At 47.4% G+C, this 19736-nt stretch overlaps 1 protein-coding gene across 2 annotated transcripts in view; it reads left to right on the top strand.

Annotated features, from left to right (window-relative positions):
* The first annotated feature begins 2110 nt into the window (after positions 1-2110).
* The window catches only part of PRRX1 (paired related homeobox 1), a 68272-nt gene continuing 50646 nt past the window's right edge, over positions 2111-19736 (top strand). The window contains exon 1 of one of the 2 annotated variants that reach the window (XM_044757953.2): positions 2111-3616. In XM_044757953.2, coding sequence (XP_044613888.1) covers positions 3376-3616 — 241 coding nt within the window. In that variant the 5' untranslated portion in view covers positions 2111-3375. The remainder of the gene's footprint in view (positions 3617-19736) is intronic. The other variant, XM_044757952.2, reaches the window with a different exon arrangement.

Below are 19736 nucleotides of genomic sequence, written 5' to 3'. Positions count from 1 at the left end.
TTTTGTTGAAACCGTTAGCATCCTTGTTGGTATTGGTATGATTGTCTGATATTATTACAGGAATGAGAAGTGAATGATGTGAAGAGAGAGCCGGATCCCTCTGAAGAACGCGGCGGAATATAAGCGGAGATGTCCGACTATGTGTCCAACTGCCCATCTCTGACTGGTCTTCCCTGTCGCGCCCTCTCGGTCACCAACCAGACTGACGGGACACTCGGGACAAGGCAACTTCCTCAGAAGGGCGATCTCCCCCCAGCCATCGGAGATCGCTCAGTCTCCAGGGGAAGCCGCGTGTCCCGGGGTGTCAGAATCCCCTGGCCCCTTAGCCAGACCTTTGTCAAAAAGGGCAGCCGGCCGGTGTGATGGGCGAAAAGGAATGTTAAAATACGACTGTGTGAATGAGGGTGGAGGAGGAGCGGGAGGCTCCGGCCTGCTCCAGTTGTGCGGAGATTCGAGGAGGCTGACCCGGCTGCGGGACTAACCCAGCAGGGCCTCGCGCGGCGTAGAGGGAAGCGAGAAACGGCCTCTCGGCCCTTTCCCCTAAGCTCATCCAGCAGGACGCCTGATGAAACCTCTCTGCGCGTTTAAGCCGCGTCCATTCGAGCCGGTGGCACTGACACGTGTGGCGCTCGGTCTAGGCTCGAGGAGATAGACAGCGGGGTTGGTAATCCCCGCGGAAGGCACCCCCACCGACGTTCCCACTCAGTGCAGGCCCACCCGAGGCCCATCCGCCTCCCACCAGCATCTCCCTCGCCCCGCCGAGCCGCTCGCCCTGGCCCAGACGCGGACAGATGTTTACTGCTTAGAGCCCCGACCGCTGGGGAGACGGAGCGACGGGCGCGGCGCACCGCGCGGCGCTGGCGGGGCTCGGGGCTCCCGGTCGGGGGTGCGAGCGGGCCGGGGGGAGGGCGAGGGGATGGAAAGAGGAGGGAGGAGTGGGTGGACTAATGATGAAAAAGTCTCCTCCATCTCGGCTCCTTAATTAAATGCATGGAAAGAACCGAGGCGAGCACATCTGGTTTCAATCTGCAGCCCTTTGATGGCATCAAATGTTCTTTCCCCAGATCAGGGCTGGAAGTTCTGGGCTAACTATGGCCGTTTGGAGCCCAGAAACCATTTACACACACTCGGACCCTTCTTTCTCTCCAGTCCAGCCTCTCGGCTATCGGAGGAAAAAAAGAAAGAAATCTAGTAATCAAGGGAGTGAGGGAGTATGTATATGTATGTTTATGTGTGTGTGTCTAAAGAACATAAAACGCCACAAATAAGAACTTAATAATTTACTTACTCGTCATATAGTAACTCATTTCTAATGAGACTATTAAAGCTGTTACCAAATTCCAAGAGGTCATGAAAAAATCGCTCAGCACCTCTCTGTCCTCTGTCAAGCTACGGCTCAGCAGACGGACGACCGAGCATTATCCGTGGACTTTGATGGGGGTTCCTCCCCTCCCCCACTCCCAGGGCCCCCGGGCTGGACGCTGAACCTCGCAGGAGCCTGGCCGGCCGCTGACTCTAGGAGTGCCCCTGCCTCCTCCGCATCTGGGCAGCGCGACCCTCCCGGCTTAGCATCGTCGCCTGGGGAAGCGACCTTGGCCGCACCAAAGAGGTTACGAAATTGGCCAGGGTGGGGGAGGGGGAAGCAATTGTGACTTACTCCGAGTCCTTTCTTCCAGCTAAATAAATACGTAAATTTCCTACTGCCCTGACCGGGGGCTTCTTAGCAGCGCGGAGAGACTCGAATCGATTCGGCACCTTCTAGGTCTCCCCCAACTCGGCTTTAGTCGGCAGAAGAAGCGTGGGGGAGCCTCCCATGATTATCGCGCCCGTTATTTTATTACATTATTTAATAGGCTGTCTCTACAGAGCCAAACGTAGCCTTAATATGCTTGCTCTCTCCCTCGTTCTCTCCCAGACGCTCCTCCACCCCCACCCCAAAAAACTGTTAGAACAGCAGGAAACGTTAAGAAAAAAAAATGGCAGAGGGAGAAGAAAATTTGATTGAGATAGTGGTGGATTTTTTCCAAAAAGTTTCCCCGCAGCTGTTATCAAAACATGCAAATGAGATTTTCCAACAGGATCTTAAACAAATCTGGAGGAGTTAATGCCTAAGCAAAATAATCAGCCCGTTTGAAGTGACTGTGGGTTTCACTTCGTCTTTTCTCCCGGTGATACTATTGCAGGGGAATGATAATTAGACCTTTACTTAAAAAATCCAGAGGGGCTCTCTCGCTTTCTCTTCCCTCCCTTTTCTCTCCCTCCTCCCTCTCTCCCTCTCTCGCTCCCTCCCTCTCTCTTTCCCTCTTGCTCAGATGTTGGCAAAGGGGGTTTTCTTAATCAGACTGTTTTTTGGTCCGAAGGAAAGGAGGAAGAAGGAGATTGTGATGGAGAAAGAGGGTCTGTAAAACGTCAGGCACCGCACAAAGGCTTTGCCACGTAATTACAGGCTCCTATTAAGTCGAGATCTGCCCTCCCAGGGGTCTCCAATTTTCTTGTATTCCCTACAAAGCCTCCTCTGCATGCCAGTTTGTGCCTTTTGAAGTGCCAGAGAGCTTCTTGATCCAACTGAGAAGGAAAAAGGAGCTCAGCAAGAAGAGGGGGAGAGAGAGAAGGGAAAGGGGGCAAACCCACCACCACCCTCCGTCGGACTCTTGAAGACCTTTTTTTTTTTCTTTTTTCCCCTCCTTACGAAAAGTAAAGTGAGAATCCTGCTCTCCAGTACATCTGCAAGACATCACCCTCTCCTCCTGAAACTTTAGTCACTCCTGAGAATCCACAGGAGTGCAGAGAGGGGGAATACGTTTTCTTGAAGATGTTTTAAAGCTGGAACAAGCCTCTTCTGTTGGTGCTTGAACTCTTGCCTGGGAATAACTTTTTTAACCTTAAAAAAAAAAACCCCACTTTGATTCTTCTCTCCCACCCCTTCTTCTCTCTTCTTCTGTTTGCCTAACTCCCCCGCCCTGCTGGCCTCCCCTTTCCTCTCTCCCCCTTATTATTTTTAGTGTGTGCGTGTGGACGCTTTTGGAGAGCTCCAAGGAATTTTTTTCTCCTGACTTGAACATAGGGTGACTTTTTAATTTTACTTTTTGGTGTGGATTATCTCTTTGGACCGCGCCGGACTTGGCCTCAGGAAAGCAACCGAGGCTATCGAAGGCTGCTGGTGCAGAACGCCCTGCTCTGCAGAAGGGGGTCCCCCGCCCTCTTTTCACTTTTTTTTGTCCTTCCCCTCCTTCTCTCTCTCCCTCTCTCTCTCTCTCTCTCTCTCCACTCCCCCCTCTCTCTTCCCCACTCGGCTCCTCTCCCCCCTCGCGCCCACAGCGTTTGGTGTTGATTCGAGCGGGAAGAGGGGGGTGGGTGGGATCGGAGGGGGAGACCATGACCTCCAGCTACGGGCACGTTCTGGAGCGGCAACCGGCGCTGGGCGGCCGCTTGGACAGCCCGGGCAACCTCGACACCCTGCAGGCGAAAAAGAACTTCTCCGTCAGTCACCTGCTAGACCTGGAGGAAGCCGGGGACATGGTGGCGGCGCAGGCGGACGAGAGCGTGGGTGAGGCGGGCCGGAGCCTACTGGAGTCGCCGGGACTCACCAGCGGCAGCGACACCCCGCAGCAGGACAGTGAGTGAGGGGCGCATGCCCACGGGTGTGTGTGTCCCGGACCGGGGGCGGGGGTCCGGGCTGGGCGGCTGGAGCCAGCCCGGAGCCGGGGGGGGGGGGGGGGGGGGGGGAAGTCGGGGGACAAGGAGAGGTGGTGGCAGTGGCCTGAGGAAGGGCCGGTCACAGACGGAAAAATGATGAGAAAAGGAGAGCTCCGCCGAGGGAGTAGCCAGGGCCGACGCGGGAGGGAGGCTCCGAGGCCCTGCGCTCGGGGTCAGGGACGCTGGCTGGCGCCGCGGCCTCTCGCTGAAGCCGACTGGGCTGCCTCTCGGTCCGGGGCGAGCACGGCGGCCAGATCTTCCCGCCTGCGGGGCGACAGGGCTGGGCGGGGAAAGGGTCCCAGAGGGGCGCAAACTGGGGGAGCTCGCCCCGTTTGGGAAGGCAGCGGGTTAAGATGAGGAGTCGGGTCGGGAGGGCTACTCCCCTGGCATGTGCGGGTTCGCGGGCAGGCGGACAGAGGCGGCGGAGGGCAGCGAGCACAGGAGCGAGACCGCGCTGCCCCGGTGGCGCACAGCGCGGGCTCCGAAAGCCGCGCCGGGCGAGGGGAGCGGCCGCGCTGCAGCGCGCGGCCCGAGCAGGAGCTGCTCTCTGTCCTCCGCTGTTGCCTCCACCTGCAAACGGGTTGGAGACCCCTGGCAGAGGCCTGAATGACTGGGGAAGATGCAGGCGAAGCGAAGGGAGTGTTCTTTAGAGATGAAATCCGAGCTCCTGCCCCGCAAGGTCCTGCACGAGAGAGATGCACTGGGGAAGCGCGGGCTCCAATGCCGGTGCCATATTCGAGGAGCTCTCCCTATTGGCCCCAAGACCTCCAGAAAAGTCCACGCACAGTCCCCCTGCGCACCCTCCCCTACTGATATCTTGCCCACGTGGAAATCTCGCCTCCCGTTATTAGCCAGGCCTTAAATGTGACTCCAAGTGTATCCATTTGTCCCGGACTCTATAACAGACCTGTCACCTGGCTTATCCCAGTTGACATGGGACCGGATATTTCCTCCTCCAAAGTTGCAAGAGTCTGAACTCGGCTGGAAGTTCTAAAATGAGGCTGATCCCTTTCCACACTACTATTTGCCTACTGCTATTTTGTCTCCAGATTTGGACCCTGTGGAACTCGGGGACCCGCAGGCATTCTATCATTTTCAAAAAACATTGCCAATCTTAGGCTTTCAGAAAATAGATAGACAAAGCAAATGGGACCCAGAAACAACTGGAAGCAAAGCCTGGGCAAAGTGGTGGGAACCTGGGGGCCAGGCTAATGTAGGCCCCAGGGAGAACCCCTTTGTCCCACAGGCCTCCTGCCCTGGCCCTGCTTCCTTGGTCCAGGCCTGGGCTTTCCTCAGTGGTTTTTACCCAAAAGCCAACCAGGGCCCATCCACCCTACTACTTGCAAAGGCAGAGGGCACGAGGAGGAGTCTGGCCTGGCTTGTCACTAGGGAAAGAGGGCCAACTCTGAAGAATGAAGACCCGGTGTCCTCGAGTCCTGGATAATGGCTAGGCACCGAGGCACAGGCATCTTTCAGGATATTGGTGCTTGACGGGGCTACTCGTGCTGCAAGCACAGTGTGAGTTAATTGCTTGCATAGACATTTTTAGCTCCAAGAAAATGCACTGCAACATAATATGATTACTTTAAAAAGTTTTACTAGGGAAAATTTAAACATACAAAGAGTAGGGAGAATAGTATTCCGAATTTCCGTGTGCCTATCACCCAGCTTCACTAATTCTGCACGTTCTTTCCGCTGTTCTTGTTTCGCCGTGGTTAATTATTAATCACAACTTGTATCACTGTTCGAGAACCAGAGGCTGGATCCACTATAGAAAATAGGGTCGTGAGGAAACTGCTTCCTAGAAGATCAGGGTGGGGCGGGAGAGGCCAGCCAGTGTTGCTTTGCCCCAGAGCAAGCGGAGTGATTCGAAAAGCAGGCCCAAGGCCAGTGGCCACGGCAAGCCCGGGGCCCATGCTGGCAGCGGTGGCTGCCAGATGCTACAGGGCTGGAGGGATGCTGGCCGTTGCTGTCGTTTGTCTCTGAGTGGGTGCCGCGAGAAGGAAGCTCGGGTTAGTGGTGACCTTCTAGTGGGTACCAAGCGAGGCTGGTTTGGGAAGCACCCCCGAGGTGAGGCAGAGTCTGCACGCGGTGGTGAGGAGGCTGCCCAGGGATGGTTCCTCCGAGACCCAGGCCTGGCGCAACAAGGCTGCGCTACACACGTGGCATCCACCAGGGCGCACAAGGACACACGTAAGGCAGCCGGGGGAGTTAGGGACTGTGTGTCCAGAAGGAAGGGGATGAGACCTCTGGGAACCTGCCCGCTTGATACTTGAGCACATCTTGGAGTTTCAAGGAGTAGTGAGGCCTAGTGGGAAGTGGACCCTCAAGGAAATTGAGGTTCGGAGGCCAGCCAGGGAGAGGATGCTTGAGGAAGCATGGTGGACAGACAATTCTGGAAGGAGGTTGCAGAATGCAGAGCAAGGTGATAGGGAAGAAGACACCTGGGGCTGGGAAAGTAGCTGAGAAAACACACACACACACACACACACCACACACGACAGTCCTTGCTTTCCAGAGATGACTGGGGGCTATTCTTCTAACAAATAGTTGTTGCTTTTAGAAGCAGTGTTTCCTCAACCTCCTCCTGGATCTCTGGGGTGAGAATAGGAGGGTCTGGTAAATTAGGTGCTAGCAAGTGCCCAGGAGGACCCTCGTGCTTAGTTCTTGGGCCCCCACCAGGAGTTGCCTAGGAAGCTGTTGTGGACTACTTGGAAGTGGAACCTCTGGGGCTGCCTAGGCCCCCAGTCTGCTGTGGACAGTGAGGCTGAGACCATGAATCAGGGAAGAGAGCAGTCTCCAGGCGGAGGGCTGGAGCTAAGCTCAGAGCCACCAGGGGACAGGGGATCACAGCAAAAGTCAGGCGCCCCTTGCAGCCTGCTGGGACTCTACTCCAGAGTGGGAGACTATAATCTCCTTCAGAGAGATGGGAAACATTTACAAGACATCTTTTATTCGTCCAGCTATACAGAAACAGATCCTTCCTAAATTTTCTTTTTGGCTGAAATTAGTAAAACAGACTCCATTTACACCTGCAATATTAGATCGTTAATACTGCACATTTTCGAAGTGCAGCCTGGACCAACCTTAGCTAAGTACCATCCGAAGTGAGGGCTTCCCGCTGATCCTGCCGGCCAGTCTGCAATTCTGTTTCCCTTTTGGTTGATATTCACTCCACTTTCCTCTCTGTAGAATGACTTCTTTCCCCTTTTACTGATTCTCCCAGCCCAGTAAAAATTTTCAACCTTCTGGGTTCAAATATCTTGTGTCTAAAGAAAGGTTATTTTTTTTTTAAACACTGTTATGAATCTAGTGGCTAATGGGGGAGTGTGGAGTGAAGGGAGGCAGTGGTAGAGCAGGGGTAGTCAGGGAGAGGAAAAAGGAACAGGTCATAAAAATAGCCAGACCCGGTGCATCCCGCTGTCACTTCTTAATCTGAACTTCTGCAAACTCTCAAAAAAAAAAAAAAAAAAAAAAAAAGCGCCTGCCTTCCGCGTTCCCAAACTCTAAATTAGTGAAACCAGATTGTCCTAATAAGACCTTTTGTTAGAAACACATGTAGTCATAAAAAGGTAGACGGAAAGTCAATTAGATACGCGCGCACACGCACACACTCACAAACCGGTGCTAAGTGTGCACTGGGTGCAGCTGGGCCCTGGGCCGCGGCGGGATGCAAATACAGAACAGCGGCGCGGGAAATCGATTTGTCACAAAGGGAGAGGTGTAAACGCGGCGCGAAGGACTCGCCCGCCCGCCCAATCTGCCCGCCACGCTCCCCGGCGCCCGGCTCCAACTCCTCAGTGCCAGAAAAACGCCCAGGGGAGCGGGAACACACTCGAGGGCGCTCCACAGTTGGAATTCGCATCAGAAAATCAATTCCTCTGGAGTCTCTGCGTTTTCATCAACTATGGCGCCAGAAATTTTCTTATGAGGCACCACCCTGGGGCCCTGGAACCGGTGTTGGCACTCTGAATCTGGGCCTCAATTATCTCTATTCAAGGGGAAGCCAACGAAACATATCGTTTTAAGGGTAGCCTGAAAAATTGTTCTCTTTAGAGGAGGCAGTGAAATCCAGGATCAAGGGAGGTCACTGAGTCCCCGAAGTCGAATGTCAAGTCCAGAGAAGAGGTGGTGAATCCTTTTTATCTTTCATGCGGGGGCAGGGGACAGGATAGACTCCTTGTCTTAATATTTTGGAGAAATTGACAGTCTAGTGACACACTTGCTCTGGAGCGTAGGGCTGCTTGGATTTTGAAGGCTCGGGGAGCTGGGCCTGTAAAGTCCGAGGCCCCCGACCGCCAACACTCCCTGGGGCTCCAGATCCCCCAATTCTAGGAGACACTAAGCCACTGCTTCCACCGTTCATTTCACCGATGAAGCCCTTTCCAAGACTCCGGAGCGCCTTTCCTGCGCCTTTCCTGCACCTTAGGCGTCGCGCAGCCGTGCATTTTGGCCCGGCGACCTTAACCTTTTCCCCGCCCCGGCACGCTCAGGTCAGACTGTAGGGGCGTCAAGCGGGCAGCGGGGGGTCACATGGATCCCTGCGTCTTCCCAGGGGGGTTATTTTAGATTTTACAACACGAGGGAATAAATCATCTCTAAAACAACAAGATGTCACCCTGCCTCCCGTCCCCTGCGAAAAAACCCCTTCAGAACCAAGAATACCCTCCTACGCCAGTGGCCAGTGGCTCAGATCCGCTCAGATCCAAGTTTTGAACGTCTCTCCGGGCCAGCACCCACCTCCGGGACCCTTTTTCACTTTTAAATGGCATCTGTAGATTTTCATCTACGAGGATCCCTAGGCCAGTTTGATTTTTATTTTCAAAGATGTGTTTCTTTTACAATTCCTCTCCTATACCCTGTTTACCCGCTCGCTACTTTAGCAAGGCAAACCACCAAAGTAGACCTCTAGTTCTGGAAAAGTGTCCTTCGCGGGGGCGCCAGGGCCAGGGGTACACAGAGGTTGCAAATCTGTGCGCGCGCAGCGACCCCCGCGTGCCTCCTGCTTCTGGCGGTGCTGGCTTTCAACGGGTCTGAGAATATGTATTTATTTTTTACCCTTCGGGAAAGATAGAGTCAGAAGCCATAGGAGGTACAACTTTTAGAAATCGGAGGAATGTATTTTTAGAGAAGGAGATAAGGCTTGCGTTTTGCTTATATTTTTTTTGCAAGGGGTGAAAGAGTTTTTAGGGGAAGAATCCCCCCCGAAGAAAAAGCAAAGCGTGAGAGCTCAGCATCCTCCATCCAAGCCATTCGTAAATTCAGCCAACAGGATCCTCCGAGTATTCCTCTGAGCTAGAGATTAGACATTTACAGGAAATATTTGGATAAGGGGCCAACTCCCCGTGGCCACTCCGTGTGCAAACATTTACAGAACTACCTGGGAGCGCACCCGTTGTAATCCGATTGGGCGCTCTTTGAATTTGACACCCGGCTGAGGATCACTCCCCTCGTTCTGCGGCCCCTTAACCCCCTTTGCAACAATACAAAGAGGATGCATATGTCAACAGCATTATTATTTATCCACAGGAATTTGGATTCTTGTAAAATCAAACAGCTTGGTGAGCAGGCTAACAACACTCAATTAAAAACTAACCATCTCAAGCAGTAATGATAATATCAACAAACTGCCACAACCTCCTTTTCTCTAAATGCTGTTTCTTATTAAATCAGTAAATGCGGAGATAACGTTGCCGAGACATCTGAGGAACGACAGTCGTCAGTTTTGTTTTCCACGTGTGGAAGCTCTTGAATAAGAAGTTTCCACAGAGGTCTGAATATCAGCAGATTCTGGGCGTCGTCATTTGTCTAATTTAGCGAGGCAGTCTCAAGGAAGTAGTCGTAGGATAATTACGGGCTATCGATTTTAGGTTTAAGACTAAACAACAAAAACAACAACCACCGCACTACATTTCACTTGTCCTGAAACCACTTTTCTTGATGAGAAAATATCTGGAAAGCCGATTACAGGGGCGATAACCACTTCAGGGGACGGGAGGGGAACAAAGACACAAATGGTGGATGGTTAAGGAAATTTTACGAAAGAAAACATGTCAGAACATATCAATCACATACTCAAAATGACTTCTTGGAAGAGTCTGAGGGCTATCGGAATCGTAAGGATTCTGCTGTTCCCGCAGTTCGCAGTTCTCAAATATAGGAATAATGATCTGTGTTACGACCAGAACGCAGTCTTTGGGTACTCGATGTCCCAGGCCCTTCGCTGCACCATGTAATGAGAGAGCATTAATTCCCAAGAACTTTGGGGCTTATTTTTACCATTATTGATTTCCCCAGACTCAGCTCCAAACGAGGAATAAATTTGAAAAGTGTGTAGTAATTTGAATCCCCAAGATCCTATGAGAAAGGACAAGGACAGGTCCTCTGTTTCCTGTTTTGTCTGCTTTCCTGGAGTTATTTACAAGCGATTGGAAATTTTCTTAATGGACGGCGCGGAGAGACTACATCGAAACCCCCATGCCGGATGGAGATCGAACCCAGCGGTAGCAGCAGGATCTCTTTGAGTCTCACCTTTTTGGGGGGATGGAGGAGGAGGGGAAAGGAGTGAATAGGGCCAGAGAGAATTAAATCAGTAATTCAGTGAAGAATTTGAACTTTTAAAACAGAGCCCACAGTATCTCAGATTTTAATGTTCTCCATCTGGGCCAAGACAAAGATGCAAAAACCCCCACCCCACCTCCGCCCTGTCCTCCATGTGCCAAGGGCGCTGGGGCGCGGCTGTTGCGGGGTGGAACGTGCCCGCGAGCCTCGCCAGACGCGCCTCTCTTTGAGTTCTCTCTCCGAAAGGGGGCGCTTTCCTCCCAGGCCCGCGCTGGGACCTATCCTGCCTTCAAAACCCTTGGATTGCGGCAGGAGGAGACATGCGGGAAGACCCCCTTACACAAGTAGCAAAAGAAAGGAAGTATCAATAGCGTGAAGACACTCCAGGGACTGCGTAAATACATGCTACACATGCGTTTTAACGGAAACAGAGACAACAGGTAGGCGTTGTATCTCCCTATTTGGAAAGGGGGTGGTCAGGATTCCAGGGATAGCAGGAAGGAGCGGGAGAGGAGTGGCGCTAGATGACCCCTGGGTCGGTGGGTGCGAGGGCTCATGCGTGGGTTCCATGGGAAAGGAGAGGGTTTGTCCCTGTGGAGGTGAATGAGACATTTCTGCTTATGAACCTTAGGTATTTAAAGGGCAGATTTGAGAGAGGGAGAGCTGGTAGTATTAGTGAGATGCTGCAAAACTGCCACTGAAATCGTCATAGTAGGTGAAGTCTTCAGATAGGGCAGAACACTGGCCACTTTGGAGTTAGGCCCTGGGGTTAGGGTAACCCTCTTTCGTACAAAAGGACAAGCATAGCTGGCCCGAGTCTTGTGTGTGCCTGCAATTAGGGCACCCACAGCCGTTTCCAGTACTCAGATCTGACTCCTGGCCTCCACTGATCCTCTTTTTAGGCAAGAGTTTCAAGGGACTTACAGGACATATGAGGATAAATTGGTAACCCTCCTTTGTAAATCTTGGGATTTTCTGCTTCTCTCTTTACCACACCCTAACATTGGAGATCAACAAGACAAGGCAACGCTGGGAGCAACAAATGGCAGGATGAATACTTTGTCTTAGCATAGGTGGTGGTTAATGCATACCTTCCAAGATCATCCCAGCTTGGGTGTTCACTAGAAACAGAGGCACGAGGCCAGAACTGTAAGGGAAATTGCTTTCCCACAATCGTTCATCTGAGAATAAGAACATTCACGCTGTTTGCTTAATTTCTCATCATGAGTCATGTCATTATATTTTAAAGGACCTCACAGTGCTGGAAGGTGGTATAGTTATAAGCAAGCATAAAAACAGATGGGTGCTCTCTCGATACATTAAATATGTATAGGGAGGCCAAGTCTTTTCAAAGAGGATTCAGATATACAACTTAAAGGCCAACAGGCCCAACTCAATCAAAATTTGAGCCAGGAAATGCTAGGTTCAATCAGCTTGCCTATGGGCAAAGGGCAAGGCCTAGCCGGCACTTCAGATATATACAGAGAACCACGTTTTCTCGTTTCCACTGTATTTGTCCACACAAATTCATGCTAGTCTGTGGAGGGCTTGGGACAATTGGCTTGGGCCCGGCGGGTGGTAGGGGGGTCAGTATCACAGCCTCCTGACCTTGTCCACTGTCCTTTTCTTCTTTGCATTCCCTGTGCCCCGACTGGCTGTCCAAGATCTGTGTGCTGCAGAGAAAACCGGTGCCTGCAGGGCACAGAAGCCCCCTAAGTACTGTTTTCTAGAATCTTCAGAGAAAGAAAGGGCTGTTGAGCCCAGCGACATGTAATGTGCCAGCTATTTTTGTATATTTTTCCTCTCTGATAATTCACGTTACAGTTGCCCAGTTAGAAACTTCTCGGGAATAGAGGGTTGGGGAACTGGTTACTGTTCTGTTTCTTTCTCAGGTAACTCATAAATATATGAAGTTGAAAGTTCCAATGGAAATAGATATTGAATCTAAACCTTTAGCCCTGGGCATTGACATATATCAGCATTAATCCAGATGGGGAGGTGACATAAAATAATTATGTACATTGTGACTTTTCTTTCCATTTTCTACCAGTGCTACTTCCCCAGATAGTGGTCTGGATTACATTCGTCGTATACCACTGGACCAGCTGCCAAACTGTTGCCTGTGCTCAGTAAATGCTTATTAAGTGATAGAATGAGCTCCCCATTTTAGTGGATCCCCTTTCCAATTGAAGGACTAGGGCCTCTTCTCTCCCCTTCACACTTTGTACCCTTTGCTTGGAGATCTCCTCCAGGCCACCATTTCTGTAAACATCCATATACTAATGACTCCCAGGTTATAGTTTCAAGGGCCTCCTGGAGCTCCAGTTCTATATATATACAGCTACCTATTCGATGTTTCCATTTGAACATCACAGAAGTGCTTCAACCTCAAAAACCACAAAACGTGGCACTAATGAGCTCCCTTTCCCCAACCTGATCCTCTTATAGCTTTCCCTATTTTCCTGCATCACAACACATGGGCACAAAACTCAGAAATTTTAGACTCATCCTTGACTCCTTCCTTTATGCCTCTGTCCAATCTATCTCCAAATCCTAACAAGATTACCTTCTGAAGTCACTGGAATCCGTCTTCTTTGTGGATCTCCGTGAGAGCTCAGCCGCACTGCTGTACCAGCCTGCTAACTATTCGGGTCTCCCTGCATCCTTGCTTGTCCTCCTCTCTGTGTAGGTAATGGACAGAGTGGATATCACAGAGCCTCAAAGAATATTTACTGAATGAATAGATGATGAATGCTAGCGCGTCCTTTGCAGGCACATTCGTAAGAATCATGGCTCTCCCCTTCTTTAGAACTCACAAATGCTTTTCGTTCTTTTCTACGTCAAGACACAACTATTTGTCTCATTTTTTAAAATTGCTCTTTATAGTCTATATTTCCATCCCTGCCCTAGCAACTTCCCTGTTCACACACACGTGCAGGTCCGACTGTTTCCCTCCTTTTCCCTAGGATGCAAGTTAGGCTAGGCCATTCCCCCTGTGCACTAGTCTCCTTTCTGCTTCTCTGACTTCTGGCCTGAAATGGCCTTGCCCCGTGTCCCTTTTTTGCAAAGTCACCCATGCTACCTTTCAAGGTTCTACTCCCAACACACCTCCTTGTGACATCTCCCTTGACTGCTTCATTTCAGACGAAGCAAATGCCTGTCTCCATGCTTGCTCTAAAAATAATCAATGCGTCTACAAATATTACTTCACTATGTTTCATGATTATTCGTTTACCCTGAGAATTTTCTTAAGGTTAGAGACTTTTTGGGGCTGAGGGAGGAAGCATATTCCACCGTATATATAGCAAAGCTGCAGTAAGCAAATACGTAGATAACTTTTTGGTATAGTCTGGTTCTGCTGTTTTTGCATTCTCTTAGCCACAAGTAATTTTTTAAATATGAAAGTAATATAAAAGTGCAATACCTGCTCATTTTAGAAAATATATTATTTTACCTTAAAAAAGTTTAAGTGGGAAAGTAAAGTCACCTATATGTCACTACCCTGAGGTAGACACAGTTAATAGTTTGGTGTTAAAATATTTCCTTTCTATTTTTAATACAATTTTTGTATTAATATTCTTGATTACTGATTTTTCTTTAATCAATGGAGGACTCTTTAATCCCATTTTCAAAGATTGTGTTTCCCCCAAATTGAGAAACACGCATTTAACCCACTCACTTTCATCACAAAAGTTAAGCCAACAAACACACCAACAATAAACCAAAGCTCCCCAAAGATTGCGACGTCACAGTTATTTCCCAGCCTTCTCGAGTTCCAGTGGGTACGTTTCCAGCAGTAAAGACCTTCTGAGGAAACAGTTTCTTTTTCTTTTCTGCTTTTTCTGTTCTAGCCGGGAACCTTCTTTAGACATGAGCACATGTCTCCTTTTGAAATTGGAAAAGCCTGCCTAATACCTGAAGGACATTCCGAGACCACAGTTGGAGAGCTACCGCTCAGAACATTCGCTTTTGCATAGTTTAGTGAGGAAGAGCTTCACAAAACAAATGATGGAGAAAATATCTTAAGAGACTGAACATTTTCTATTATTGTAGATCCCTGGATCTTGAATTTTCTTTTATTAAATGTTTTAAGACTCATGCATGCTTTTGTAGAGAAAGGAAGAGGAAGATGACGTTTATTTCTCTGCACTTTGTAGAACGATGATCAGAAACGATAGTGACCTGTTCCAGGACACAGGAATGTGTTTTGACAGAGGAAGAAACAGTTATAAAAATCAAAGGTAGTGCATTTATCTAGATATGAGGGTCTACAGGACCCCAGCCCTTATTTAAAGTGATAATTACAGCGAAAATATAAATTGTTATTATGAAGTCTATTTAAAAGTCGTTCACAGGCACGTTGACACTAAAACACTTGCCTGACGGAGGCAAATATTTTCTTTAGGGAAAGTATTAACAAGTGATATAAAATCATGTAGAACAAAATTTTTAAAATATGAATTAGATACATCTTAATAATTAATCTTTCTCTTTCTCATCAGAAAGGGGGAACAGAGAGAGTAATCATCATTGTTGAGGATTAAGAACCACACTTGCCCAATAAAAGTTTCTGCAGTTCCCACATTGCCTATTTCTAAGGGAGGAAAGAAGGAGAACCACCCAGAGAGCTTTTGCCTGTAACCAGATGTGCTGTTCAGCAGCTCTAATCCTCAAGTTCGAGGGAAGACCACAGGATGAATCCTCAACACATTTAAGAAATAAAACGTAATTTAGTTCATTAATCACAAAACTGAAATCTGCAGTTTTGCTGCACATATTTCAAAGGTTGAATCCCTTCTGACAAGAGAGACAGAAAATAGCACCATCGCACGTTTGACTGTCGTGAGTCTGTGCTTAGCTGCCCCCAGGGAAGAAGAGATTTTCCGGGTGTGAGCATTCTTACTCTGAATATATGGAGTGCCATTTAAATTTATATCTTCTGTTTTTTCTTCACCCCAGCATTCTCCTTTCTCAGGGTGCTGAGAATATCTGTTGTCTACACTGTTTTGGATTTTTTGGTTTGGAGATTCAGGGCTACTACCTTCAACAGGCAGGAAATTCCAGCTGTGTTTGGGTAGGCCTCAAGGGGCAGTCTTTTGAACTGAATTAATATACTCAGACTGTATATTAGTGTATTTAATTCTTTTCCCCGATAACTTGTATAAGTTGATGACTGATGTTGTCTTAAAGGATGAATAACATAAATAATATGAACGGTAAAGTCAGAAAAAATATGAAAAAGCTTCACACACTCTAAGAAGATATATCAATGCTATTCTGTTTTATAAAGCCAATTCTAAGAAGCCAGGAGGGAAAGCATAATGATTTTCACTTACAGATAAGAAAACTGGCTTGAGGAATTTTAGTGAGCTAATGTTAAGTGACTTGAAACTTTCTCTAATGATCCCATTTTAATTTTTTTTCATTGTATCCCACCATCTCTGATGTCAACCAAATTCTTTCAGATGCGTTATTGTCTAGCGGAACAATACTGGGTTAGGATGAGAGAGACAGCGCACACTGCTATGCTGCAGAAATTATTTTTAATTCCTCTGGCCTATAGTCTTCATTACAAAGTGCTGTGCCTGTCTTCCTCATGGCAATGTAGCAAGCCAAAAAGATAGCGCATTTATGAAAGTATTTGAGAAATAAAAGGATACATTTGTGTACATTATTGTACCATAAGGAATCAATGGAGACTTTTCTAAATTAAGTTCTCAAGTAAAGATCAAAAACTAAGAATGTGTTTCAATAAATTTATACTCAGCCCTCAAAAAGTGAGAACCTTTCATTGAGATTTAGGACATTAGGAGTTTCAAAGCATTTCACCTTGTATTCAGAGAATTCTGTGTTTAGATACAGTTCTACACTGTTCTTGCTGGTTGACTTTTGACAAATCTCTGGGTCTCAATTCTATCATGTATTAAAACGGTTCATTAATATTTATCACACAGGTTTGTCGTTTGGAATAGTGGGATAATGTAAACAAAGACCCCAATACCCTACTTCCCTTCCCACGGAAGGCGTGCAAATACATGCTTGCTCTTTTCCTGCTCTCCACTTCCACAACATCTCTGACAAGTATCACTTATTCCAGGCTTGGATATATATTCAATGCAGTTTCCCAATCAAGGTTGGAGGCCATTTCATGTCACTGAAATTAGGAATATCTCCATACTCCAAAAGTCACGCTCCTACAGTATGTCACTTTCTGAGTGAGTAAGGAGGCATCCTTTTTTATTGGTTTTTTTTTTTTGCTGAGGAAGATTGGCTCTGAGCCAACATCTGTTGCCTATCTTCCTCTTTTTTCTTGAGGACGATTGTCTCTGAGCTAACATCTATGCCAATCTTTCTCTGTTTTATGTGGGATTCTAGCACAGCATGGCTTGATGAGCAGTGCTAGGTCCACAGCCAGGATCCAGACCTGCAAACCCTGGGCCACCAAAGCATAGCACGAGAACTTAACCACTACGCCGCTGGGCTTGCCCCAGGAGACATCCATTTTTGATGTACAGCTGGGAGCTGATGCCTTATGACTTTTAGTCACACACGAAGGCCACACCATAAGTGCCTGGCAGAGACAGGGTCTGGCTCAGAAGTTCCTGACTATGGTCATCTCCTTCAGACCACCTTTCCCCTCTCTAGCATGAAACAGTCACGTAAATCAGTTTAACCTTTGAGATAACACCAACTTTTCGTTTTTCCACTTGCTTCATTCATCACCAAGGATTTTTCAGTGACTGGAGGAGACAAATGCCCTCCCCTAATTTAGCCACTGAATTTAATGGAGAAAATATGACATACGTTTAGGACACCAGGTGTCAAGTCTTCTTATTCGAGACCTAACACAACCAGCAAGTTTCCAGGACACCAACTATATTAAATTTTCTCTGTAGTATAGTGTCTCTAACTTATCCGTGTCTTACCACTCCTCTGAGATTTCTGTGGGGTTTACTTAATTTTTTGTACGTGAATAATACTCACCATGTTAACCGTGATTATACATAAAGTTGCCATTCTTTTGCCAACTTAGATTTCCTAACCAGTTGAGTAAGATAAACATTCCATTCTCAGTTTGATATGCGATCTGCTTTCATATGGATTGCTTTGAAATCTGATAAACCTGGAAGACGTACAGACTGCATTTCTACATCATGATGCATCCAGGACCCTTTATTTTTTTGCCAAGTAGTTAACAATTAAATCTCCTTGGCATTAAATCAGCACGGCTAATACTTGTGGTCCATGTAGAGAAAGCGGGTCACCGTGGGTGAGGCTGACAACGGTTTGTTGCATGACTAGTGTGCTAGTGGTTTAGAGAAGCAGTTTGCCATGTGCCTTAGGCAAGAGAGAGACAGATCACCTCCTGAACATGCTCAGTGGGTGTTAGTCAGAGATTAGGAGCACAGCTCTGTCGGGAAGATCAGTTCTGATATATGGAAAAGTGTTCGTGTGTTTGCTAAAAATGCTCTGTGTGCTTTACGATGCTAGAGTCACTAAATAGGAGGTGCAGATAGCTCTGGGTTACAGTTCTCCTTTAGAGAGCATGGAGTTCTTCCTCATCTAGAAAACTTTCCTTTGGTCCTTGTTTTCCTCATTTCTTTCTTCTATGTATGTCTCTCCCATATGAAATTCACTTCTAATGATTTAGAGAAAAGGGATTTCTCTAATGCACTTACAGTCTAATCCTGGATATCTTAAGGTGTGATGCCTGGTTCACCTGCACCAGAATAAACCTCAGTGTCTTAAAATGCAGATTCCAGGGCCCACCCATGCCCAGTGAATCAGAATCTGCAAAAGCGTGTGCATTTAAAATACCCCAGATGATTTTTATACACGGCAGACTTTGAAAATACTGATGTAGACCACGTTGTCTCCTTGCGATTGGTGTTGAATGATGTATTTTCTTGTGCTTTCCATTGTTACGTAACTCTCCCTAAGTGTTAGTCTTCTCTCTTCAACCAGATGTATAAAGTTTTGAAGACAAGGACAGAGAGGCAGGTGTTTTATACTTTGGAGCACTTATCATGGTGCTTTTCATATTACAGATGACTCAATAAGCAGTTATTGATTAAATGAAGGCATGAGCAAAGAAGTGGGAGAAAAAAAACCAACATGCCTGCAGTTCTCACCAGGTGCTGGGCACTGTTCTAAGTGCTTCACATATAACAACGAAAAACAATTTGAGACCATTGTTAGAGGATGTAAAAATCCTAAGTGTGACCAACTTTAGGTGATTGTCATCTCAGCTCTTATTCTAGAAGAAAAAACTTGCGGCAAAGAAGGGGCTGTCTATCACACAGATAACAATATTTGCAATTGAACTTTCGTTGTAAGTAAGGCTTCAGATGAAAGTATGCCACATTTAGGAAGATAGAACTGAGTATTTTGTATCTTCTTTTCTTACAAAGCACTTCCTTTCTTTCTGATGGTTAATAAAGCACAGTTTTTCTAAAATTTATGCAATTTTACCTTCTACGTGGTCTGAGAAAGTCAAATTTTAATTTACTCTGTTTTCAGATGCTGATTGTGGGACGATTGTGTTTGAAATTTCAACATAACTTTTCCAAGATTGCCATGTTTAAAATCAAATTTATTCCATTAGTGGGGTACTGGGCTTGGAACATCCTAAAGTTACATCTCAAATGTCTCCTGTTGAGGTATACTCCAGGGCTTTGTCCTAAATGGGTCTTCCAATGAATATCAGCCTTTGTTTTTTTCTAATGGTGTATGTGTGATTCACAGATTTCTGTCCACAGAGTGCATGGGGAGATCGGAATAGCCTTTTAAATGATAGACCATTAAAAAAGAACTACATCTAGAAAAGCAGGGTAGTGTGATTTTAGAAAGCTCAGAGGAAGAGAACAAGAAAGGAGGGCGCTTGCAGAGATGAGAAGGGACAAAAAACGAGGGGTAAGCTTTCCCAGAGCCATGTCTGTGGCAGAGACCACTGCTGAGTTACAGGACTCTAAGCCCATCTGGGAGCCTTTGGTGACATGAACTTTGCTCTAGTGGTTTATGACATCACTGGAACCCCCTTGGTGGAATTACAACTTCATAATTCACAGTTAGCTGTTGTTTATTTTATATTTAATCATTTGTGGAGCACACTGGCAGCATACCCAGGGGAACTATGTGGTTATGCTCCTGCAAATCTTGTTGTTGCATAATTAAGTACGTCAGAAGTAATTCACCAAGTGTCATAACATGCCGTATTTCAGGCCTTGCAGATGCTGGTCTTGGTTGAGATTGTCCTGAGAGTTGTCCTGGCTGACTCACCTTTTCAATGAGTTTTCCTTTGGGGGAACTGTTACCAAAGATAGCTGGGCTTCCTGGTTTAGATACTCAGTTTTCTGCGTAGCCAGCATAATGCTTCCATAGAAAGATAATCTCCCACGTGGTATTGACTTCTATAATGTAACTATAAAACGTGGTTCTATTTCTGTTAACCCACAAGGATGTAAAAGGTACCAATGAGA

This window comes from Equus asinus, chromosome 25 (genome assembly GCF_041296235.1).
Source record: "Equus asinus isolate D_3611 breed Donkey chromosome 25, EquAss-T2T_v2, whole genome shotgun sequence".
Taxonomy (NCBI): domain Eukaryota; kingdom Metazoa; phylum Chordata; class Mammalia; order Perissodactyla; family Equidae; genus Equus; species Equus asinus.
The sequence above is the reverse complement of the archived record's forward strand: the minus strand, read 5'-3'. Positions and strand labels throughout refer to the sequence as shown.